We start from the raw sequence: 26,259 nt of genomic DNA, 5'->3' as shown, positions 1-26,259 counted from the left end.
AATAATCGAACCACTTCGGGGTGACGAGCGAACGCGTTAACCACTAAGCTACCCAACCGCCCCAATTATCATTGGCAGTAGCAGTAGTGGTTGTTGTAGTAGTAGTATATAGTGATGTCAACTTAAATGTTTTTGCCGCAAACAAGCGAAACGGTTTTCTTACAGTCGATGGTGTCATTTAAAGTACCGTTTAATGAGACACAACTGCAATCATCCTCGTCCACAAATCGAGGGGCAATTTAGTTGGGACTTATTTCTGAAGATATCTGTATCTGTATCTCACTGTCACAAAACATACTTAATCTCATGTTGTTTTCCCACATTTTCAGAATAATGGTGTTGGCGGCAGGACAGATTGTAGAGTTCGATTCACCCTCAGTTCTGCTGGAAGATAAGGCCGGGGTTTTTCATGGTCTGGCGAAAGATGCCAACCTTGTCAGCTGATGTTGACCCCCACCATGGAGAGATCACCTGCATAGAATCAGTTCCATATTGATATAATTACCATATCGTTGATATTCAACGACGTCCTTGTTGATTGGTGTGAATGAATGTGCATCTTGACAACATATATGTATTGTTGTATACCGGTGGGTAGAAATAGCGGAATATTTTACTTGTTCAATGAATAAGATGATGATGAAGTAAATCACCTATATTTTGCATGATGGCGTGATTTTGGGGGATATGTTTGGATGTTGATTTGTCAAGATCATTGCTAGTTTGATTTAGATAACATTCATTGTTACAATTAAACTACCTCGTATGCGTTGCGTTTAAAATCCACTGTCACCGGTCTGTTCAGTGTGGGGCTATACATTGACCTCTGTATGTTTTCAACATTAACACTTGATATATACTTGTTATATTTGCCACGTGTAAAACTATTTACAGAGTCATCTCCTTCTCATGTGGTATTATAAGTTGTTCACTGGTCACAAGGGGGACATAGGTTGATGGCTTTACACATTGCACCAATGGGTTGATGTACCCTCCCTGTTTGTTTATGTTCCCTGAGCAAAAGGTGCATCAACCTATGGGCCACCAGGGACCAGTGAACAAGGTATTTATCTTGACGAACACATCAATGTTAAGTTTAAACTAATTGGAGCACGCATATTGGATCGTAATAAGGAGTACCAGGGTTAGGCAATTAGCCAATACCGACGACAGACAAGAAAAACAAATTAAGCGTTATCTCCCTTCCATCGATTTGCATTCGCAAAACATCGGTAATTTCCGTACATCATACGTGACTCAATTATTCGAGGTAAAGAATTACTACATAACCCGAAGCACCAAATGAATTCCCAAAGTTCGGCATCCCAGCGGGGTAAAATTGAAAATGGAAGCGGGGTACATTGAAAATAATAGAGGAGAGATCAGCCAATGAGAAAACAACATTTATGTGTGAGGTAAGATAAAATTATTTATTTCCCAACATTTGGATTCTTTCCTGGTCTTGTTGATATTTCTGTGTTGTATGTTATTTTTAGTTTAATAGTGTCATTGTTAAAGAAAATCCAGAGCTTTGTTATCGATTTTGATAGTGTGTACATGTTTAACCACTTCCAGTGTGCGAAATAGTTTCCACATTTTGCAGCGAGTCATTTCACACCATACATTCACTACAATGCCGAGATGAACAGCAGGAGAGGGCCATTGGAATGCTGCAGACTGGGTCGACTGATCGGGAAGTGGCTGCTGCATTCGGGTGTCATCGCCTCACCATTCTAAGGCTGCGTCAGCGATTCCAGAATACTGGCACAACTAGAGACAGACCCAGAAGCGGGAGGCCACCAGTTACAACCACTTCCCGATAAGTCGACCCAGTCTGCAGCATTCCAATGGCCCTCTTCTGCTGTTAATCTCGGCATTGTAGTGAATGTATGGTGTGAAATGATAAATCTAGGGGCCTAAATACCCGTTTCCAACAGTTTTCACGTGCATTTCATGCAAGGTGAAGTTACAATGGGTACGTTTTGGCGTTATGCTTCCTTATACAAGTACAGAACTGGGCAAAATTTTACAGTATCTAAGGGAAAAAAATAGTCTTTTCTCGTTTGACGACTCTTCCTAAAACAGTCAAAAGTCACGATGATCCAAAAATTAAACCTCAAGTGGTTGGAATGTGTTTTAAAGAGACAAAAATCCAATTTCAGCATTGGGTCCCTTTTCACGGTAAACAACCATTCTTTCACATACAAAACCCAACTTTATCACTCTTTGTGAATGTGCTTGCATTATCACCATAAACAACATCATTTGGACCCAGTTTTAACTGTTTTTTACACGTTTGATTTGAAGTTTTACATGATTGAAAATAGGACAATGGACCCAAACTAAACAAACATGTCGATGTCCTAATTATCAATGAATTCCTCAGTCTGATTTTTTGACTCAATAGAGTTACATGATTGGTTGTTAAAACATATCAAACCAAAGTCTTTTATCCATATAACATTTTAGGATATTCTAATATTCAGAGGTGTAACATTTCTTTTGGCGTTCAGTTTATATATATATATATATATATATAGACAATGTCGACCTTTGGGCGACATTTGTGCGACCATTAGGCGACAGCTGTCGCCCTAAGAATATATTTCTGTCGCCAAAATATCTGCATGTCATTACTATGTTCATTTTCTTTCATAGCTATCCCAAAGTGGATGGTTGGATAGAAGGTCGTCTCAGGACCTTCGGGTGTGCTTCTTTTATATTTTTATAAAACTCTAGTGCTGTTATTGAGAAAACAAAAATATTATGGATATAACGTCTGCGACCTTTCGGCGACACGGGGTTTTCTATAAAACTCTCTAACACCTGGATATATGTTCAGTAATAAACAATGGAGAAATTATTGTCTAGATATATGCTATTAGGTTTTGTACAGTTTTTTAAAATATACACATCGTTAAGTGTTCGCCATAACATCAACGTCGAAATGAGCACTTAAAGTACTGTCGGAAATGCTAGAAAAATGCTTTTTGACTTTTATTTTAAATTCAGAGGTATTACAGTTACTTAAATAACAAATATCACTTCAAGAAACATCTACCTAATGTAGACCGAGGGAATAAATTTTAAGACATGCTCTAAAATGTGATTTTACTGATGAAAATACCAAAAACTTAGAAAAATAAGGGGTAGTGGGACGTTATTTGATACAAACATTAACTGCCTGTGTTACGTCATCAGCATGCACGGTATCGACAGGTGAAATTGACGCCTAAGCACACGCTCGGGCGAGGGGTCATCTCAATATATGTTTTCTGCAAAATGTTGAATATGTGTACGTATAGTATACGTATCGGTTATGTAAGGGATCATTTGTGTATGTGTATTTGTTTTGAAATAAACATACGAATTACGGTACATTGGAAAGAATCCTATCACTTGTGTTATCTTATCGATTGATTGTAGAAATATGCAACGTTTTAATAAATGTTTTGCATGTCAACAGTATATTTCATTGACAAAATTATGGATATAATTCGGTCAGTTTATTCTAGTTGTGAACATTGGCCAAAGATTTAACGAAGTCACTGGTGTAGCTTCTTTAGAATATATATATTTTCTTCTCATAAAGTTTGTAGACCGCCCGTCTAAGCACTCCCATGTCAGAGTTGTCAAGGATGGTTTTACGTCCCGGTTTTGCATTTGAGACGGTCCCTCTCTTGTCTGATTTGTTTACAATATTGTAAACTTGTTGGTAAGACATGCCAACAGCTCTACAGGTTCTGTAATAAACCCTTTCTAATCTAATGAAAGGTTTACCTCTGTCTTTTTTAAGCAGAAAAAAAACTATAAACCTTTGCAACAATCGACTGCAAATCGTTGGACGCTGCGATAAAAATGTGCATGCATGACGGGAAACTTATTTATCAAGACTTAACATTTATATTAATATTTCTTCAATACAGAAACGATAATTAAGTAAAGTAACACAAACATTCAACATTTATTTGTTTAGGAAAAACGTTAATTCATATTTTTACACCACCTGTATTATTAGCATAAATGTAAAGACTATTTCAGATTTCTGTTGTTGAACTCTGAAAAAATCTGAAGTTGCTGTTTTGGTACCAAATTCTCTCCTGTAAACTGCCCTTTAAATGGATGGGAATGTTAAATTGGTTGACATAAAAAATAGGTAGACAATAGACGAGTTGATATATTGACAACATAGTAAATGTATCACCTTTATAAGGATATTAAGGCTAAAAAGCATTTTTCTAGCATTTCCGACAGTACTTTAGCCAATAATTCAATAATGTCTGTAGCTATTGTGGTAGCTGAGAGACAAGACTAATGTGCCACCAAGAACACGTTTAAATACTTAAAACATTTGATACTTCAATCAAAATAACAATGTAATAATCTGTAAATAAATTGAATTCATGTTTCACACGAAGGCCCGTTCACGTTTTGTGTCAAATCGGATCCCGTTTGCTACAGTTTTCGCGCACTACACGAGGCGACTTGGCAGCACAAAGCTATGGGAAAAGCATGGTATGTATCGTAATCGGAGTATTTGGTTGAAAACAGCAGCATGTAGAATTGTATCAAAGGCGATGCCTGTCCCATGACACAATCTTTTCAAGATTTCGCAACTGGAAGAAACTGTTTGCTAGTAACTTGATCGGGATTGTGAGGTCTCGTATCATGTTGTCGCTTGATCCACACCTAGGCTATCGCTTAGTGTCTGAATATAAAAAAAAATTGATATCAACAAACAAACGCATTATACATTGAAAAGGAGCCCCGGGGAAACCAGAACCTGAGGAAATCTAGACTTGCTTCATTTAAGGCTTTAGCGTTGCAGAAAGGTCTAGGCAGTAGGGAAAATAATATTGTGGTTCAGGGACTGTGAGACAGACTAGATCCACACCCCGGAACAGCTCAATCACAGCGCATTATTTTTTCACTCAGTCTGTGGAATTGACCATTTTCTTTTAGGCCAGCGTACATTCTTGTAGATAGGGAACCAAGTAATTTATGAACCACTTGCGATCAGTTCCGGTGCGGCAAAAAAAAAACCTAGAAAAGGCTCTCATTCTGACGCCTGGGTATCAGACTGACTTCGCACCGATATATTTTTCCCAAATATATATCTACCATCTAATAGATAAATAAAAAAACCAAAACAGCCCACAACCATTTGTAATTTCAGGAACTAACCAAATCTGTAAGACTTGGATTCAGTAAAATTACTTATAGGCCAAATGTAGAGATAGTATAACACATTACAACCAGTTTTATCACCCACACTGCATATTTTGACTGCATCAGTGCTGGTCACCCACTATTAGACCATGGGGTTAATACTCATTGACTTGGGTTTGCTCAAATAATGAGCTTATACTGCAGTGTTGAGGAAGACTTGTAGTTATAGTTTCATGATGTCACTCTCCATTGTCGCTCTTTGCTGTTTCCTCTGATAGCTGAACTACACATTTTAATATCAGCTACACATTTCCTAAATGTTCATGCAAAGGAAATATGCATCTGCTCTCTTGACCATAATATGTTTCAGTTACATTATTTATATCAAGAGATTCTAACCTTTAAATATAACGTTTTGAACTCATGCTTTGAACCCTGTCCCTTTGGGTGTTTATGTGCAGTACATCTCCTCCACTGGTCTATCAGATTAAAAATATCAGTGTGTAGTGATGAAAGTTTATTTTGCACCATTTTCATGCTAATAATACTAATTACCTTAATCTGGGTACAAAGATTGTAGCCTACCACCTTATTACCTACAAGCAATGGCTGTCTGAGTCAAACCTTGTTTGTTTTTAGTAACCTGATACATTTTTTGGCTGGTTATGACAAGAATTTGTAATTACCGGATGACACTTTTACTGCTGCTGAGAGATCCTAAAAGATAAAAACTTTTCTTGCATTTGGGCCAGGACTATAATGTTGTCTGTCTACATGCCACTGCAACTCAGCCAGCATAACTGTGACCAATACATCCTCCTACTCACAGGTGACTCAACTGACAACCGTAAATGTTGGTTACGTTGTATTTTCCTGCACATGGTCCAAACTTGATATAGTTCCAATTGCTAGAGATTTTCTACTTCAATTTGACAAACAAATACATGTACTGATGCACTTGAATCTGTTAATTGAATATTGAGCATGAATGCAGTCAGAATTCCCTTTTTGAGCTTTCGTAATTCCATTGCAGATATATCTTTGTATATTTAATGCAGGAACATTTCCTCATTTCAAAGTCTAAATCCTGTACATTGTGTAACATAAGGAAAGAGGGTAAACACCAGTGGACAGTATAAAATTACCTGAAAGTCAAGGATGAATCTCACTAAGACATTAAGACATGTTAAAACTTGTTGGTAAGTCAATAGACCAACTGTTTCTATGCAGGGATATGTTATTAGTCTTTTATGGATTATTAAGTTCCCTTAGCGGTCAAATTGCATAAAAGGGTAATTTTGTTCAAAGCGGGGGTTTCTTAAACAAACTTTTTCTTTTTTTAAAAATGGAGGTGAAGTTTAACATTTCTTTCATTACAAACAGGAAGAATGAAAGCCTCTTCCTGTTGCAAGTTACCTTTACAAAGCCATAACAACAGTTTCAGAAATGCCTCTTTGATGCATCTATTCAGGTAGTGTGCTGTTCATCATTGGCCAATCATCGGCTAATAGTTTGCACTGTCGACTAATATCAACCTCTCTGAACAGCACTGGGCAGACAGTATTGATATAAATCATAGAATCGATGATCGTTATTAGGAATAGTAACTTTGAACAAAAATTTAAAAGAAATCTGAAAATAAATCAACATATTTTGTATTACTGGTGAGTTTTGACATTTATGCATGGATGACTAACACAATCCTGAACATAATTTAGCCCATGAATAAAGACATCACTTTGTATATTGTGTGAGTAAATTGAAACTATGACATTATGGGTATTCTTAAAATTCCATTCAAATTGACTTGATGGCACAAGATTTTTCCCTTGGTCACCCTTCAAATCAAGTTCAAGTTGACAAATGCTGTCAAAAGTCAGGAAAGGTCTAGCCTGTCTCATAGTTCCTGAACTGCATTATTTTTACTTCCGTCTATGCTTTTTCTGCAATAAAGCCCTAATTGAAGCATGTCTAGATTTTCGTGGGTTCAGGAATCTCCCATCTCAGCTCCTTTTCACTTTCAGTTTAAAAGGAATTGTTTGTTTTTATCAAAATTATATATATTCAGAGACTAAGTGCTAGTCTCAGATGGTCCTGTTAGATATCGACTGACTGACTGAATTTGGTTTTACGCCGCTTTTAGCAATATTCCAGCAACATCACGGCGGGGGACACCAGAAATGGGGTTCACAAATTGTACCCATGTGGGGATTCGAACCTGGGTCTTCGGCGTGACGAGCCAACGCTTTAACCACTGGGCTACCCCACCGCCCCGTTAGACATGGAAATCATATCAAATCCAGTTTATGCCTGGTAAGTCAATTTTATTTTACAAAAGTTTTTGAATATAAAACATTGTAAATTCATAATTTATGTATGTTGTTAGGATGATAACCTAATCTAGTAGTATTTTAAATACTTTATCAGTTCAGAAGAAAAAATATAGTTTCTTAAGCTCAGTTTTGAATTTAAGTTCACAATCATTTTGAGAATAATATTGTTAACATTTTAATGTTACATAATGCAGACAATTATGAACGGGATAAAGAGAAGTTGAGCTTGGCAGAGGAGAAAAGTGATCTTCAAAGACTCTGAGGCATTCCAAAGGGAGGAAGGGGCAGGTTATGTGATCAAGAGATCAATACCTTCAAGTTAGTAGGTTTAAATTGTGAATACTATTTTTCCAACTTTGTTAAATATATTTCTACCTTAAATAGGGATGCCACGATACATAAGTTTCATGAATCGATACGTATCACGATACACATGTTACCTATTTTCACTGCATTATTGCATAAATGTAGTTACATTTTGAACATTGATATTTAATTTTTTATAATTGTCCATGAAAAGATCAACAGTTTTTTATCCTCAGAGATTAAAATGTTCTAATTTCCCATCTTTGTGCATGAAAAATAATCATAACTCTCACAACATCAAAAAACATGATACTTGCAAAATGTAAACGATACATATTAAAACATATTTAAACCGATACTTTCAAAACTAAATATCGATAGTTTGGAATGTATCGATAATTGTACAGTCTCAGAAAACGTATCGATGTATCATGGCACCCCTAACCGTAACAATGTTCTTGCTTACTTTAGAATTCAGCATCAGAAACTTGCAATACCCCATGAAGTAATGCCTCATGAATCTTTGCAAATTGTTTAAGCCTTCTCAATATTAGTACAGTTATCTCGAATGGTTGTGTGCCGATCAGTACTGTGTGCAGCAATACATGTTTTAGGTATTATCTCAATACATGATCATTTATTATTGATAAATGTAACAAGAAATTCAAAATGGTCAATAAGAGATTAATTGATAGACATGGAATAGCGTTATATACAGATAGTCTGTCTTTGATGACATATATGAAAAATTTAAAGAAAAACTATTTTCTCTCATAACAAGCAGTTCCATATTGTGGTTCTGATCATGTAAAACGTTACAGAAAATGTAGAATTTTTTAAAAAATGGCAGAATTTGCTCATTTCATATATCAGTAGGGTAATTTTCAACATTTTCAACCTTTTCTATTGACTTTTGCACTTGATTGATGTCCAAACATTTGCAATTCAAAAATTAATCCGTGCAATAATCATGTCTTTTATAGAGATATCATTTTCACTTTTAGGTTACTATCTACTCATATCTTACCACAGTTTCATAGAGAGCTGATGCGTGTCCTATTTTGTAGTGCACACAATTCCGACCAGACTCATGAAGAGAAAATATTGGCTTCTCTCAATACAGAGTATACAAATTAACATATAGCCTACATTTTGTTGTTTTTCTGTAGTCAATTATTCAATCTTCCATCGGATAATCAGGTGTATAAAAGTTCTGACACCATTCTGTTCATATCACAGGGGGTGGCTGGGTGGGTTCTCAATTAAATTTGTTTTACATAATTGTATCAGGTGTTTAAATGGATTCAGATGCAGTATCTGTGAGAAGGTACTAAAATGTAAAGGTGGAGATACTGTTCATCAGCAGATGCACTTGAAGTCAAAAGGTACCACCAGTTTTTAGTAGTTTCTTTCTACATATCAAGATGTGTGATCACCCATAACATATCATGTCATGATACAAAGGCAAGAATGTGTTTAGCTCCACCACTTTATCATATTACTGGCAGGTCATTAATAAAACAATCAAGCTTTCGCTACTAAATTCCATTGTATACACCTAGGTGGAAATAACTTTAAAATTGCTAGTGTACTCCGGTACAGTGGCACATGTAAAATCACTTGCCCTGATAAGTTTTCCACTATACCGTTTTTGTTGTTGATTTTTTAAATAAACAACATAATTAATATAGAATCCAGAATATCAACTGGACACCGGTACAGTGTCATATACACATTTGCTTGCCCGACAGACATAAACACTGGACTCGGGCGTCGGGCAATGGGTTATTTCCACCCCTGCTAGGATGTGTTGTCTAAAGCTCTGAGTTTATGATAAATAGGATGTATTGTGTTGACCACCGGGCACATCCTATCTGCTATAATCACAGCCCATTACCACATCCCATCTGTTATTTTTACAGATAGATGGGCAACACATCCTATCTGTTATTTTTACAGACCACTGGGCAACACATCATATATATTAACAGCAGACCTTATCAGTAGACCTTTGGGAAACACATCATATCTATTATCAGTAGACCTTTGGTCAAACACATCATATAATCAGTACACCTGTGGGCAACCCATCATATGTATTATCAGTAGACCTTTGGGCAATGCATCATAAAATCAGTAGACCTTTGTGCAACACATCTTATATATTACCAGTAGACTTTTGAGCAACACATCATATATGTTATCAGTACAACTTTGGGCAACACATCTCATATATTACCAGTAGACCTTTGAGGAACACATCAAATAATCAGTAGACATTTGGGCAACACATCTTATATATTACTACTAGACCTGTGGGCAACACACCCTATATATTACCAGTAGACATTTGGGCAACACATCATACAATCAGTAGACCTGTGGGCAACACATCTTATATATTACCAGTAGACCTTTGGGCAACACATCATACAATCAGTAGACCTGTGGGCAACACATCTTATATATTACCAGTAGACCTGTGGGCAACACATCATACAATCAGTAGACCTGTGGGCAACACAGCATATATATTACCAGTAGACCTGTGGGCAACACATTATACAATCTGTAGACCTGTAGGCAACACATCTTATATATTACCAGTTGACTTTTGGGCAACACATCATACAATCAGTAGACCTGTGGGCAACACATCTTATATATTACCAGTAGACCTTTGGGCAACACATCATACAATCAGTAGACCTGTGGGCAACACAGCATATATATTACCAGTAGACCTGTGGGCAACACATCATATGTATTTTCAGTACACCTTTGGGCAACACATATACATGGTCAGTGGACCTTTGGGCAACACATCATATATAGTGTATATACCAAGCTCTCTGTAGTTCACCTGTCTACAGTCAAATATAATCAAGCTTTGTATCCCTAAAGAGGATATTTAACTAATCAGTTTGTAATCTAGTTATATCATATGGATAAGTGGAGTTTGGTCTTCACACTGTGCACTCAGCTGTAGTATTTAATCATACATACTAAAGGGTTAAGATTTCTTCCTTGCAGTCTGTATTGACTGATGTCAGTTACGATTCAACATTGATATGTCATCGGTTCCCAGTTGCCCTGATCATGCTCATGCTGATTATCACTGGATTGTCTAGTCCAGACTCTGTTAGTTATAGACCGCCACCATAAAGCTGGAATATTGCAGAGTGCGGCGTAAACTCACTCCCTCACTCACTCACTCACTCACTCACTATGTTTCAACACTTCAAATGATATATGTCACCTAGATAGATAGAAATTAGAAAACAATAGATCATGTTTTTATTCTACAATGTCAGTACATACTGTATGTTTCCAGATTTGTAGGTTTCATTGAGTAGTCAGTGCCAAAATTGTTTACATTTCAAACATCAAGCTAAACTTGTGTGTTCCAAATGTAATTTCTGTTTATCAAATACTCAACAAAACTCTCAAATCTGAAAACATTACCATGTCTTTTTTTTCTAACTAGATAACTAACCCATAGCCTTTAGCACTGCTACAACTTGGCTGACATACTGCCGACATATGTCATCAACTGGTTCAAATTGCATCATGCATGACATGTAGGAGATTTGGAGAAAAATCACTGAGCCAATTGTTTGCAGAATATTATGAATTTTGGTTTAGAACTTAGCGAATCAGATCTGTTCTTTTTTTTTTTGCTTATTTTTTTTTTTCAAAAAAACCTAATGCTGTCAATTTTGATAATCAAAATGTTGTTTTAATCAAAATTTCTCTTTTGTTCAATTACTTTCTTGTTGCTTTGATTATTTTATCATTGCTGTAATAATTTTTCTGAGTATATACCAAAACATGTGCATGTTACTGCATATTAATTACGTCAATGTTTTGTTTCATCATCACTTCACTTGTTTGATAAACACTACGCAATAAAGTTAACCAGTATCTATCTGTACATCCTTCTCCTACCTTTCCCTTTCTCAGTGGTATTCAGTCTCTATCTGCTTAATGAAGCGCTTACTAGTACTAGTGTTGACGGGCAGTGGGTAGCCTAGTGGTTAAAGCGTTCGCCGGACGCCTGTGTTCGATTCCCAAAATGGGTTCAATGTGTGAAGCCCATTTCTGGTGTCCGCTACCCTGATATTGCTGGAATATAGCTGAAATCAGCGTAAAACTTAACTCAATCACTACTAGTGTTGACCCTCATTTCTCTCACAGACAGTGGCAGTCACTCCCATTCGATTTTCAGCCATGTTACAAGATTTAAAGTTTCCTCAATACTCAAGGCTCCATCTTATATATAGAACTATTTCTATTCTACCTTATAGCAAACTTAATTTCGGGACTATATGTTGTTATATTGAATATTGCAGTGATTAGAAACTAACAAATACTACTCACACTTTGCTTAGGATCACAAAAATTCCCAATTTACTTAACATATTTGTATTTTGAAATTGTATCCATTTATAACTGGATAAATAATAATATAGTAACCCTTCTTTTGGCAAACAGCTAGTTTAATCTAACCTATGCACTTGATACATGAGTAACCATAAAAAATGGTTTTAATGGCACCAATCAACCATTTTGCAAATCATGGAATGAGTCATTTACAAGTATACAACACCTGTCAATATGAAATCCACAAGATTAAATGACATACTGAAACCTAGGATCCATACTTACAATAAGCTTAGATATTTAAACCAAATTAGATCCCACATCATAGTTTTCTGTTGAATCAATGATTTGATCCTTAGCAAAGTGTGAATAGGCCACAAGTCCTCATAACGGTGTCGGAGCCCCAGTTTATTCAGGAGTCGTCTGGTATGCCTCAGTGCATGACAAGATAACGGGAATAATCCCGACTGGGGCAATGATGGTTTCTCGACATCAACGAGTACATGCCAAATCGTTGGGTTGTCGTCAATTGCTCCTAGAGGTCGGGCGATGGTGTCGCCATGCACAGATTTCCCCACAGGATTTCCCACAGGACCCCGCAGTTCGTGCAAAATGTAGATACTAGTCAATGTATGTCTTTATATTTGGTCTTATAATCCTAATTACATGTATTTCACATTGGTGTATAGCCTCTGGCAACTTATTGCATAATGTCCACCTTTCTTTGTAAAAAGTAATTTAGTTAGGCAATAATGAGTAATCAATCAATGTATTGGCGGTTAATCCTTTGAAAGAAGGACGTTGTTATTTCGCAGACACAGACACGACAGAGTGTATTCAGTATAGATTAGTAAATCTACATACATAAACACTACCTTTTGACAAATCCGCTGTGCAAGATAAAAGTAATTAATCATTCAGCCTGTTATCGGTGAATCCTTTGATCGATGTTTATAATGTTGAGCATTTACTCCAGACACAAGAAATGTCAAATGGGAACCTTTGTCGGGTAATCTAAGTGGTGTTACCACTAATTATACCTGTTATAATTTCATTAACTGACCATCAAGTGAATGATGACAAATAACATGTGTAGGTTTATACCACCTAACAAGGGTTACAACAAGGGAGTATTAATTGCTGTATTGCATGCAATTTTAATTGCATGTGAAAACCTATGGGCCGACACTGTTTTGAGAATACAAACAGAACTTCATTGTTGCATAAGAAATACATATAGGCATTTTCTGTGTGCTAAAACTGTATGTACCTATTTGCCTAAGTAAATTTTCAGATTCTTCTAGCAATGGCAAAGTAGGGTTGTTTAGTTTACAGATTCAAATAAATCAAATGTCAATTTGTAATATCATACGTAAGAGACGTCATATTTTTACATGACATGATTAAATATCGAGGTAAAAACACAGAAATGGGATCAATTTGGATTAGTCATTATACCATCCAGGCATTAGTAAACGTGAAAAAGCCCACACTGCTTTGATACTTTATTACAATCAGACAAGAACTACCGGGGATTTTTTCAAATAACTGCATCTGATGGGCATCCATCCTTCTTAATGTCGAACTGTTTAGGTTGAAGAAATTAACCGTAACCGTGATGAGCGAGGCTGATCATCGTTTTCACTATCACTAGCGTTTGGCGCGAACAAATAAGGCCTAGCTACACCAAGCGATTTTTTAATCGTCTATGAAAACAAGTTGTAACTCGGAAACTAGGCAAAGCAGAAGACAAAATCAAATGACAGTAGATTGTGAGAACCTATTGCTTTCATTTTTCACAACAGATGTCACGATGTCAGGTTTATACAAACCTATAGACAACATAATTTACCCCCTGAAATGTACTTGAATTCTGCATCAGCCCTCATAGCTATTCCTCATATGACGTCACAGAGACGCGTCGCTCTGATTGGTTGAAATTTCGTTCGCGGGTGAGAATTGTGCACTGTTGTCAAAAAGGTCGATTTAAGTTAATTTAAGATCGAAATGAGTAGTTTTAATGACAGGCTTTCATTTATAATGATGCCAATTAGTGATTTATGTATTTGTAACCCCCTAGAGTTTATGTGATCTTTAAGACAAAGACACAGTAAGTGGCCCGCCATTCTCTTCCTCCAGAGGTTACTTGTCATATCTTCCTACAAACCTCTGTTCTAATACGGCCCTTTCATCATGTTCATGGTGCGAGCGTTCAGGATTCGTGATTGGTTGCAGTCAGATTTAGTTTTGCAGCGACGTTGTTTCAAACGTGATCATTCGCAAGGTCTCGGTAATTTCCGTAGGCTTCGGGAAAGCTAGAACCTCTTCCCCTGCGCGATGTGCAAACGTTTCTTCTAGACAGAACTCAGTCATGTAATAACGGATCAATGGCGTCTCCATCGCCCTCGTTGATAACGGACAAGCTAGCCATTAAATGCCTTGTGTGTCACATCAACACAAGTCCCCAGCAGAGGAAGGATATCTGTGGTCCCACATTTGCTTGTACTAGTCAAGCTGAATCTAAGTCGATGTAACAGGTGTTCTGATTGGATAGAAAGAAGGGAGATAATTCGTGTTGCGATTTTTTGCCGCTAGGGGATTTTACGAGAACCGGGCTATATGGCCGTATTAGAACAGATGTTCGGAGGAAGATATGACAGGTAGCCTCTGTGGGAAGAGAATGATGGCACGTTTAGGCAGTCTGTTGTGTGGTAGTGCTCTAGGTGATTGTGGCTGAGGCAAAAAAGAGGGAGTAAGCTGAGAGAGAGATTTAGAAAAGCTGAAGAGTGAAGTATATAATCAGGGCTCGAAGCTGACATACTTATGCTTATACTATAGCGTTAGATTTATTGTTAATTTATTTCTCAAAAATTGACTTGTACCTGGTGCAAGTTTGACTAATAACTGGGTTGCTCTTTATAATATTGGGTTGCACCAGTGCAAAGTAAGAAAGCACTAAATCGAGCCCTGATAATGTTTAAAGTATACTAAATTGGATATTTAATTTAGTTAAAACTAAAGAAAAAATAAATAAATATATACAAACATCTCATCCTGTCTTGACACAGTGTTACTATGGCACAAGGTACAAGCAAATGACACTGTCAATTGTTTACTTGAGACTAACAGTGAATATAAATAGTTTTAATATTAAGAATTATTTAGAATTTCATTACGATTAGTAACATCATCATGATTTTAACCCAGTCATTTGAAACTTCTATTCATTTGGATACAAGGTAACAATAACACAACAAATTAATTTTATTCCCCCTTAAAATGTACCATAAAATTTGCTGCCGTGTGCAGGGTGAACCCCCTGAACTTCCCTCTGGATCCGCCACATTTATCAAGATCGTGATTACAGAATGGAAATATACAGGCAATACAACTCCAGCAGAAGACTGTCAAATTCTCTGTGGAATATATTTCAATAGAAATACCACCAAGTGGAATATTTTTCAATAGAAATACCACCAAGTGGAATATATTTCAATAGAAATACCACCAAGTGGAATATTTTTCAATAGAAATACCACCAAGTGGAATATATTTCAATAGAAATACCACCAAGTGGAATATATTTCAATAGAAATACCACCAAGTGGAATATTTTTCAATAGAAATACCACCAAGTGGAATATATTTCAATAGAAATACCACCAAGTGGAATATTTTTCAATAGAAATACCACCAAGTGGAATATATTTCAATAGAAATACCACCAAGTGGAATATATTTCAATAGAAATACCACCAAGTTGAATATTTTTCAATAGAAATACCACCAAGTGGAATATATTTCAATAGAAATACCACCAAGTGGAATATATTTCAATAGAAATACCACCCACAGTTGACATAGATGTTTCCTTTGTAATAAACGGAACGGCATATTTACAAAGGAGTCACACACAGGAAATCATAAAGCATGTTCCATTTGTTTTTATCGTTGTGAGGAGCGGTAGGGTAGCCTAGTTGTTAAAGCGTTCACTCGTCATGCTGAAGCCTGGGTTTGATTCCCCACATGGGTACAGTGTGTGAAGGACATTTCTGGTAAAAGCGGCGTAAAACTACACTCACTCTCTTATCATTGTGAAAGCATTCCAGTGATTGAAATAGTGCCGAAATTGTGCACAGTAAATATTGAAATGGCACAGATCTGTAATAAAAAATAAAGACCTTGTCACCCAGGAAATATTATTTGTGGCTTGAATGTGCCAGATATATATTCCGCGTAACTTTGTGCAGTGGATGGGGAAGGTAAACTGAATCACTTTCAAATTAGTGAACCGGAAACACATGTGGAGTGAGTGAGTTTTTTATGCCCCCGCCATATATGGCTGGGGGCATGAGTTTAGGAGTGTCACTGTGTGTAGGGGTATGACTATAAGTGCAGGAGTGTGACTGTGTGTAGGAGTGTAACTATGTGTGCAGGAGCGTTACTATATACAATATGAGCCTGACCGTGTACAGGAACGTTATTAGTGTGTGTGGAAGTAGCGTGCCTGTGAGCAGGAGTGTGACTGTGTGTAGGAGCGTGATAGTGTTCATGAGTATGACTGTGTGCAGGGGTGTTACTATGTGCAGGAGGGTTACTATGTGCAGGGGTGTCACTATGTGCAGGGGTGTCACTATGTGCAGGGGTGTCACTATGTGCAGGAGGGTTACTATGTGCAATAGGGGTACTATGTGCAGGAGGGTTACTATGTGCAGGAGGGTTACTATGTGCAGGAGGGTTACTATGTGCAGAGGAGGGTTACTATATGCAGGAGGGTTACTATGTGCAGGAGGGTTACTATGTGCAGGAGGGTTACTATGTGCAGAGGAGGGTTACTATGTACAGGAGGGTTACTATGTGCAGGAGGGTTACTATGTGCAATAGGGGTACTATGTGCAGGAAGGTTACTATGTGCAATAGGGGTACTATGTGCAGGAGGGTTACTATGTGCAGGAGGGTTACTATGTGCAGGAGTGTCACTATGTGCAGGAGGGTTACTATGTGCAGGAGTGTCACTATGTGCAGGAGGGTTACTATGTGCAATAGGGTTACTATGTGCAGGAGGGTTACTATGTGCAATAGGGTTACTATGTGCAGGAGGGTTACTATGTGCAGGAGGGTTACTATGTGCAGGAGGGTTACTATGTGCAGGAGTGTCACTATGTGCAGGAGGGTTACTATGTGCAATAGGGTTACTATGTGCAGGAGTGTCACTATGTGCAGGAGGGTTACTATGTGCAGGAGGGTTACTATGCACAGAGGAGGGTTACTATGTGCAGGAGGGTTACTATGTGCAGGAGGGTTACTATGTGCAGGAGTGTCGCTATGTGCAGGAGGGTTACTATGTGCAGGAGTGTTACTATGTGCAGGAGGGTTACTATGTGCAGGAGGGTTACTATGTGCAGGAGGGTTACTATGTGCAGGAGGGTTACTATGTGCAGAGGAGGGTTACTATGTGCAGGAGGGTTACTATGTGCAGGAGGGTTACTATGTGCAGGAGGGTTACTATGTGCAGGAGGGTTACTATGTGCAGGAGGGTTGCTATGTGCAATAGGGTTACTATGTGCAGGAGGGTCACTATGTGCAGGAGTGTTACTATGTGCAGGGGTTTGATTATGTGGTGAGTGATTCTGCGTAAAGCGGCGTAACACCAAACTCAGTCAGTCAGTCAGTCAGTCAGTCAGTCAGTCGATATTGATCCTCACAGAACATCCTCATTCGTAGTATTCAGAGAAGAAACCTTGTGTTATTCGTACCAACCAATTAAACTGTTTTGCAGTTGTTGTCGAACAAAAAGCTTTATATTACTCTTCAATTGTTTTTAAACTGTGCAACTAATAATTACATCCTTTTTGTGGACACATTCTGAAAAGGATTCATTGGTCCAAAACCTCCACCTTACATTCCTGTACAGAATATCTGTAAATTATATGATAAAAGTGTATGGTTGAACACTAAACCGTTTAAATGTTTCTTGAATACAACTGCAGCCATGTTAAAGTACTCAACACCTTTCTACAGATTACATCTGTCAGGTGACCCCACTGTTGTGGTCCTATACCTGGATCGTTGCTGATTTGTGACTAGAACAGTTATACCACATTATTACATTCCAATCAAAAGAAGGTAAAATTTACAAAAAATTCACAAATTTTAAATGATGTTGGAATATATCAGAAGCACGTAGTTCGGAAGTGTTACTTTTATCTTTTCCAGGTTTCTTTACAAGGTATGTTTTGCACTGTGGGTGAAATTCTGGGAATAAATAAAGGAACACTTGTACTTTCATGTGTTCATTTATTCGTTTCCATGAGTATATTACAGACTTACGCAATGGTTTAAACATTTAAAATATTTCATTGCTAGATCACCAACAGCCAAAGTAGGAACCATGCCGGGATTAACACATCTTTCTACATCACTCTATAGACTGTATCCTTACATTCTAGACAATGGAAAATATTGTATTACGTATTTGTACCACAAGTATTCTTCCAAAACGGATTTGTTTCTCCTGAAGGCGAAAGGGTTACAGCGAGTCACGTTGGCAGTCATACTGTGACTTTAACACAGAAAGATATGAAGAATAACAGAACTTGGCAATGTCTACTAAAAGCAATTCTCACTGGAAAATTAGCCCGGCGTCACCCAATCATGTTTCGCCTTATTTCAGCGCTGATGTGCTAGAGTTGAAGTCCAATTACGTTCTGGCTGTGTGAAATAATATAAAAAGGTAATCAAATATCGAATCGAAATAGTGATGATGGTTATCGAAAATCGAAACTAAGGTGTTAGATTCGATTTTCGATGAATCGAACCGAATCGTTGCAGCCCTACATGGTATAACATAAAAACCTGGCAACAAGACTGACATCCATACAAGGTAAGGCGGACTTCCGGTACATCTGTCTGCAGCAAAGCACCGCCACAGGACTGACATCCGAACAAGGTAAGGCGGACTTCCGGTACATCTGCTTGTAGCAAGGCACCACAACAAGACTGACATCAAAACAAGCCTTCGTCACCACACGCCCCTTTCCGTAAACTCCAAGAAGACTCGTCCCCGTCTCGATGCTTGTTATGTGCGAAAATACGACAAACCAATCAGAACACGCGTAATGGTTGCAGTGCTTAGATAAAAATAATCCCGACTTCTTAAATCGTTTATGGCATTATGTTATTGTTTAAAAAATCATGAAAAATATATATCATCTTATTGAAAGTATTTAGAACGTAGCTAATAGAATTGTGCTGTTAATCGTGAAGTTTTTGATAAGAATCATGTGATAGACGGTGAGAGATTCAAATACACGCACGTGATTTTGTTGACATAACGGCTCTCATGGGTCCAACTGAGTGTATTTCTGACGATTTTGCAGGTTTGTTGTGGTGATTGTACGTGCGCTTTCAACAGTTTTTGGAAATGTAATTATAGATCGCTCAACATACAATCGAAAACAATAATATTATAGCCGTATGTAACTAATGAACTTTAATCTTTAACATTGGGCATATATTTCAATTCTTTGGGAATATATTAGTCTGACCTTTTTGTGGTCATTCACACATTTTTCCGCAAAATCATTTACAATGCCAGCAGGGGTATGACAGCAAGGTTACACAAATGTTCAGTTTGAGAAATATTATAAACGCCATTTTTATGTTTCTGTTTTGGGATTTAATGTAGCGGGTTTTTTTTAGATTTCATTTGCATATTCAATAAAACAAATCCCATTTGTGATTATTAAACCCTTTTCAGAAATATATATAATTGGAAATATAGGGTGAACATCTGGTAATAATTACGTCAGAATATGTCTTTAATAAAGATGTTTTTCTCCTTCTTTTAGTTGTACCAAGGAGGTTCAATTCTTTAACATAAATAAGCAAAAACCAAAAACAGCAATACAATGTATGAGTACTTCGGTGATATTAAGTACCATTGGAATGAAACATGAATAGAGTTATCGTACCTGTTTGAAGTAGTTCTGATGTTCCTACGCCAATATATAAATCCTTCCAGTTGGGCACGAGTCGCTATTCGGCTTGTCCGGGAATAACGCGAGTTGGTCACGAATGAAGCAGCTAATGACACAAGGCATTGTCACAGAATGAAAAAGCACACAAGAAAAATGCCACGCCTGACCGCAGCACAGAGAGAGACGTAGGAATGACCCAACAAGGAGCGTCACATGCCCTCATCGCGAGAACCTTGGCTGCACCCGGTTATGCATCACCAGGTTGTTTCAGCGTCTCCGCCAGACAGGGCAGACACTATACAGGCCGAAAAGTGGGAGACCGCGGGTGACCACGCCCCAGGAGGACCGCTACATCTGGGTAATCCACCTCAGGAACCGCTTCACCCCGGCAACAGCAACGGCAACAACGGCACTCGGACATCGTATCAGTCGACAGACAGTATCACGATGACTGCGTGAACATGGTATTCGAGCACGACGTCCTTACCGTGGGGTGGTACTGACACAACAACACCGGTGTAACAGGCTCCAGTGGGCAAGACTAGTTCGACGTTGGCAAGTCCGAGAATGGTCACGCTTGACGTCATGCATGCGCCGACGTATTTTTGCTTGTGTCAATGCTCATGGAGGACATACTCGCTACTGAGGCAGTACATGGCTCTAAATTGTGTACCTGGCATTTTGACAAACTTTCTGTTTGTTCAGTTTTATTGTTATGATCCATTTTTGGAACACACACACACACACACACACACACACACACACACACACACACACACACACACACACACACACACACACACACACACACACACACACACACACACACACACACACACACACACACACCATGTGTTTGTTTCCTTTCCATTTCTTTATCATTGTTATTTCTGACTTGTGTTTATGTTCATATAATGCAGAAATGAATACTTTAATGAGATATAAATCATATTTTGTTGAAATCATTTTTGTTGTTTTTGAATTGCATTTCGAAACTAGTGGTATACTTTCTTTTTTGAAGGTAGTTTATTTAGGATTACACTTTGCTAGTAAAGTACAAATTCTAGTACTTTGGGGGGGGTTAAGTCCCATCCGGCATTCGACCCCACACCCTCAGAGTCAGGCACCTAATCGCCAGCAAACAAAGTCAACCGCTCAGCCACCGCGACTTCCACAAAAATGGAAGTCGGACAACTGGTAGTCTAGACCACAGACTTTGCGTACCCCTCTGATGAGTGTAAATTTGCATGGCTGCCACGGCCGAAAGCTATGATCACACAATGCCATTTAGAAAGTGGTCAAATGTAACATATGTTATATTTGGGATTACACTTTCTTAGTAAAGTAGAAATTCTAGTACTTTCGGACTGGAAAAATTGCTGACAGCTGAACGGATGGTGTAAATCCAGATAGGGCCCGTGCAGGTAACAAATGTACTGTAAGTCTCCATTGTCCCAAGTATGGTGATCTACCTTCAGTTGTTGGCGATCTATAGCCTATTTTTATATTGTGTTGTCCCCTATAGTTAGAATGTTTTAGATTTACTTACTAGTTTTACATGTATATCTGTGATATTCTGGTTGTTTTGCTGTCCTTGGATGACAGGTTTTACGTTATACATTTATTGATTTGCATATTGATATCAACTGTTCTCGTCACGATATGGCTGCAATATTGCCGATGTGACGTTAAATTTTAACTCACGCATTCACTAAATACAACTTTGTAGCATGTCTTGGACTCCATCGTAGTTTTAACATATCAACAAGTATAACATCATCTAATACATATCCAAGAAAGATTTCAACAAAAAGTGTAGAGCCTTGTTTCACCTCTAACTGAATATCATAAAAACATTCATCAAAGTCAATAACATAAAATTCTAATATTTTAAATATGTAGCTTAAAGCGGTGGCTAACGTTTAACCCATTTTATCTGGAATGTTTCTCAGGAATATAGTCTTCTTTACCGAAGGAGATAAAGAGCCGATAACAATCCCATTATTTTTTATTTTAATTGAATGTTCATCATCATTGAAAACAAGATATGGATTGGTAATGGTAATATTTGATAAACGGTCGAAATTAGGTTCGAGTACTTTTCACTTGTATACGTTGTTTTGAAAATGGAAGGTGTATAACTTGTCTTCAGTACCGGGTTCATCAAACGCTTGCGTGTCACTGAGATTGGAGCGCGTATGCTAAGGTCCATTATTCTTATAATTACGAAATAGTCTTTAATTGATTTTCCGACAATCTACCGACTGTAAACTTTAAGCTTATTAGATGTATATTATAAGGTAGACAAATGTTATTGAGAGAAATTATTTCATCCAATACAACTGTGACTTGCACAAGAAATTGTGTATGCTTGACACTTTGGTCCGAAATCCGAAATAATGAGAGTCCGAGATACAGAACTTTTTTTATTATGACAACAAAGAAGGATTACGTCGGGACCGTGAGTTCAGTCCTGTTTATACAGCAATCCGAGAAAGACAGAGTCCGAGTTTGACAGAGTGCACTGTATATGAATAGTGCAACGCCGCTATTCATGTGTTTTGAGACATCATAGTTTTGCTCCCGTTAAAAGTACAACATCTTCGTCTTCTGTTGGCGCATCCCAAAGAAAGACTTCAAAGTAAAGCGTAGAACCTACTGGCATCTTTATATCTTCCGCGAATTCGTCAACCCATTGCAAACGAACGTCTTTGACTGACGGACGACACGTTACCATATATTTATCTAATGTTGTTTCAATGATCACAGCCTTTTTTTTAAGACGACCCATGAAAGTTCCGGGTTAGAATATTGGCCTTCAGTAACCCATGATTGTCGTAAGAGGCGACTAACGGGATCGGGTGGTCAGGTGCTCAGGCTCGCTGACTTGGTTGACACATGTCATTCCCAATTGCGCAGATCGATGCTCATGCTGTTGATCACTGGATTGTCTGGTCTAGACTCGATTATTTACAGACCGCCGCCATATAGCAGGAATAATGCTGAGTGCGGCGTAAAACTTAACTCACTTACTCACTCTTTTAAATAATAATAATAATAATAATGATAATAATAATAATAATAATAAAATGTGAAAAGTTTTGGACTGAAAGAAAAAATGGGAAAATAAAAACAAATTCATCAAACATGATAAGCGGCCTCCCATGGATGCCAATGAAAGGTTCTGGAAACAGTTGTGGTCTATAGCCGGCGACTGTAACCTGGAGGCACCATGGGTCCATGATTATGACCATGCAATGCATGAGAAAGTAACTAGGTCGTTTGTCTGCTACATCTCACCAGATTGCCTGAAAGTGCCATCAAAAAGTCCAAATCTAATACAGCTCCAGGGCCTGATGGCATTCGAAACCGGTACTGAAAACTGTTCCCGTGTGTCTAAACACCATTACTTCACTGTTTCAATTCTCTTGTGGACACAGATGATGTTCCTCCATGGTTCTGCAAAGGTCGCACAATGCTCGTTCCCAAAAAAGGAGACTTGACTGATCCCCAAAACTTCCGCCCTATCACATGTTTGAATACACAATACAAAATATTCACAGGGTGTTTGACAAACCTCGGGTCATCTTACTGCTCTCCAATGATATAATTTATAGAGAGCAGAAGGGAGCGAGAAAGGGATGTATGGGGTGCAAGGATCAACTTCTTGTACAGAAAATAATTTTGGAAGAGGCTAAAACATATCACCGCAACCTCTCCATGTGCTGGATTGACTACAAAAAGGCATACGACTCTGTCCCTCATGAATGGATTCTGATGTCTCTTTGTCGTATTGACCTCCCTGAGCGACAGCTTGATTTACTCAAGTGTTTAAGGAGTTGCTGGTCGACACAACTTGAGATGTACTCGCAAGGGCAGGTGCAGACTTTGGAATCTATTCCAATGCAGTAGCGGTAATGCAGAAGGCTGCAGTGTTGGGGAGCCTTCATATTCTCCTGAAAGTTCTTGGTGGGTTCGACTAGGCAGTGTTTCCTGGGAGAAGTCCCATTCGTTGTCTGGGCTGCGTGTAGAGGGGGCGAGGGCCCTGAGCTGATGATGAGCCTTACCAGCCTGACTGTGCCAGGATCACCTGAACCCTCTCTGCTGCATTTTCATCTTTAATCTGTAAAACATAATAATAATAATGCTAATTTTTGTGCCTAGAATCGAACACGATGCTGCTCTCTGGCGTTACATTATAACCCTGACGGAATTGTACTTTCAAAGCTGCTACTAAGCGCTTCGCGCGACCATATAGGTCCGTACATCCGCTTCTCAGGTACCCATTTGAAACAGCTTGGTGGACTGAGTGCAATGTGGGTTTACTATCCATTGCAAGGTATAAGTGGTAGAATAATTCAATAAAAAGAAAAGCAAGTAGATTCGAGCTGGGTCAAGTTTATTAACCCCCAAAGATACATAAGTAAGAATCTGTCCAGGTTAATAAACTACACAGTGACAAGAGAGACCACAAAACCCCATTAGGGAAGGCCCGATGAGAAAAGATGGAGAGACTGGAATCTCTGTGAAACTGTGGGGTCCTGGTAACGCAAATAGGCATTACTTCGCCAAAAAACCAACTCCTGAATGTTGGCATGAGAAAGGCCCATATGGGCAGCCCACTGGGCCCCGCCCCTGCGAAAGAATGTCCAGTTAACTTGACAGAGGCATGGCCAACTCTATGTAAACAAGAGTTCACAAAATCAAGAAACACAGAATATAACAAAGGTCTGTCATATTCATCTCTCAGCAAAGCACTCTTCTGTTGCGATTTCAGCTGTAAATGAAAACAAAACAGTTTAGTCAGAGCTGTGACTGGGCACAGAACAGACTTCTTCAGTGACGGAAGCGTAACATACAATTTCCTCTGACGGAACTGAATCGTCTTTGTCCAATGTAATGTTATAACCGCTCCTTGCGGGTGACACGACACATCCCCGACACACAACAGCTTCCCTTTGCCTGCCTCTGAAAGGTATCTGCACAGGAAATTAGCCGAACGCAATAAACCATAAAAGGCAATCATACATCCTGCCCAAACTGAGCAGTGAAACATATTGTCCCAAGACAATGTACTATGCAGGGCCAATAACAAGTCTGGGGTAACAGGCGTAGCACCATGTTGCTCCTCCCCAAGCTCCCTTCTCATACCCTGCAGAACATGGTGGGGAGTCCACAATGCAAAGGGATCCCCTAAATTATGTTGCCTGTGAAGGGTTCTAACAATACATATATAACTCCGTATAGAGGCAAAACACAACCCCTTGAAATCAGCTAAATATGCAAGGTACAGACTGGAGTGTTCACTCGACAACGGCACAGGTTCAATGGTCAATAAGTGGCAGAAATCTAGGTAGCATTGCAAATGCTGTCTGTATGTCCGTTTGGTAGATTCAGCCCATCCCTTGCTTCGGTAAGTGATCACCGACTGTTCCAACATCTCCCGCATCTCTTGTCGCCGACCACCTGGAAACGATAAACTGCATTGACATATGCTATGAAAGCTCGGAAATACTAAAAGGCACATAACCCAAAGCATATACCGAAAGCAGATGGTAAAACTGAGATAATCTTTCCGGTTCATGCAGACGAGACAACGTATCTGCTACTACATTGTTCCTACCGGGAATATATACAGCTTTCACTAAAAAGTTGTAGCAGGCACTAAGCAAAAACAGATGACGTAAGCCTGGCATGACACCATGAATGCATGAAGAGCCCTTATTAATTGCAAACTTCACCGCCATATTATCAGTGAAGACTACCACAGTCTTATTTGCAAAGTGGGGGCCCCAACGATAAACCGCAGCAATAATAGACAAAGTCTCTTTCAAGTTTATGTGCGAATCTCTAACATCAGGTCTATCTTCCTGCCAGTTGATGTAGAAATAGTCCCCACAGTAATAGCCTGCACCCCCTTGGTCACAGGCATCAGTCTGCAGGGACGTGATGGGCCTATTGTCAATGAATGGTACACAACCATTGAAAACAGACATGAATGAAATCCACCAATCTATGTCCTTGTGAAAATCACATGATAGTTTGATTTTGTGTCCAGGCTTTATCAGGGCAGTACTACAATCAATTAT

The 26,259-nt window shown here is 38.5% G+C and overlaps 1 protein-coding gene and 1 long non-coding RNA gene across 3 annotated transcripts in view; both read left to right on the top strand.

Moving 5' to 3' along the window:
• Positions 1 to 1,390, top strand: part of LOC124266875 (multidrug resistance-associated protein 1-like) — a 38,014-nt gene extending 36,624 nt beyond the window's left edge. For both annotated transcript variants that reach the window (XM_046701683.1, XM_046701682.1), the window contains one exon: positions 330 to 1,390. In XM_046701683.1, coding sequence (XP_046557639.1) covers positions 330 to 444 — 115 coding nt within the window. In that variant the 3' untranslated portion in view covers positions 445 to 1,390. The remainder of the gene's footprint in view (positions 1 to 329) is intronic.
• A 2,622-nt stretch (positions 1,391 to 4,012) lies between these two features.
• Positions 4,013 to 8,106, top strand: LOC124266879. Its single transcript, XR_006895885.1, has 2 exons — positions 4,013 to 4,515; positions 7,697 to 8,106. It is a non-coding gene; the product is annotated as an uncharacterized LOC124266879 (long non-coding RNA).
• The last annotated feature ends 18,153 nt before the right edge of the window (positions 8,107 to 26,259 follow it).

Source organism: Haliotis rubra, unplaced genomic scaffold, assembly GCF_003918875.1.
Source record: "Haliotis rubra isolate DU_JTF1 unplaced genomic scaffold, ASM391887v1 Scf1285, whole genome shotgun sequence".
Lineage (NCBI taxonomy): Eukaryota > Metazoa > Mollusca > Gastropoda > Lepetellida > Haliotidae > Haliotis > Haliotis rubra.
This window is presented reverse-complemented; position numbering and strand designations above follow the sequence as displayed.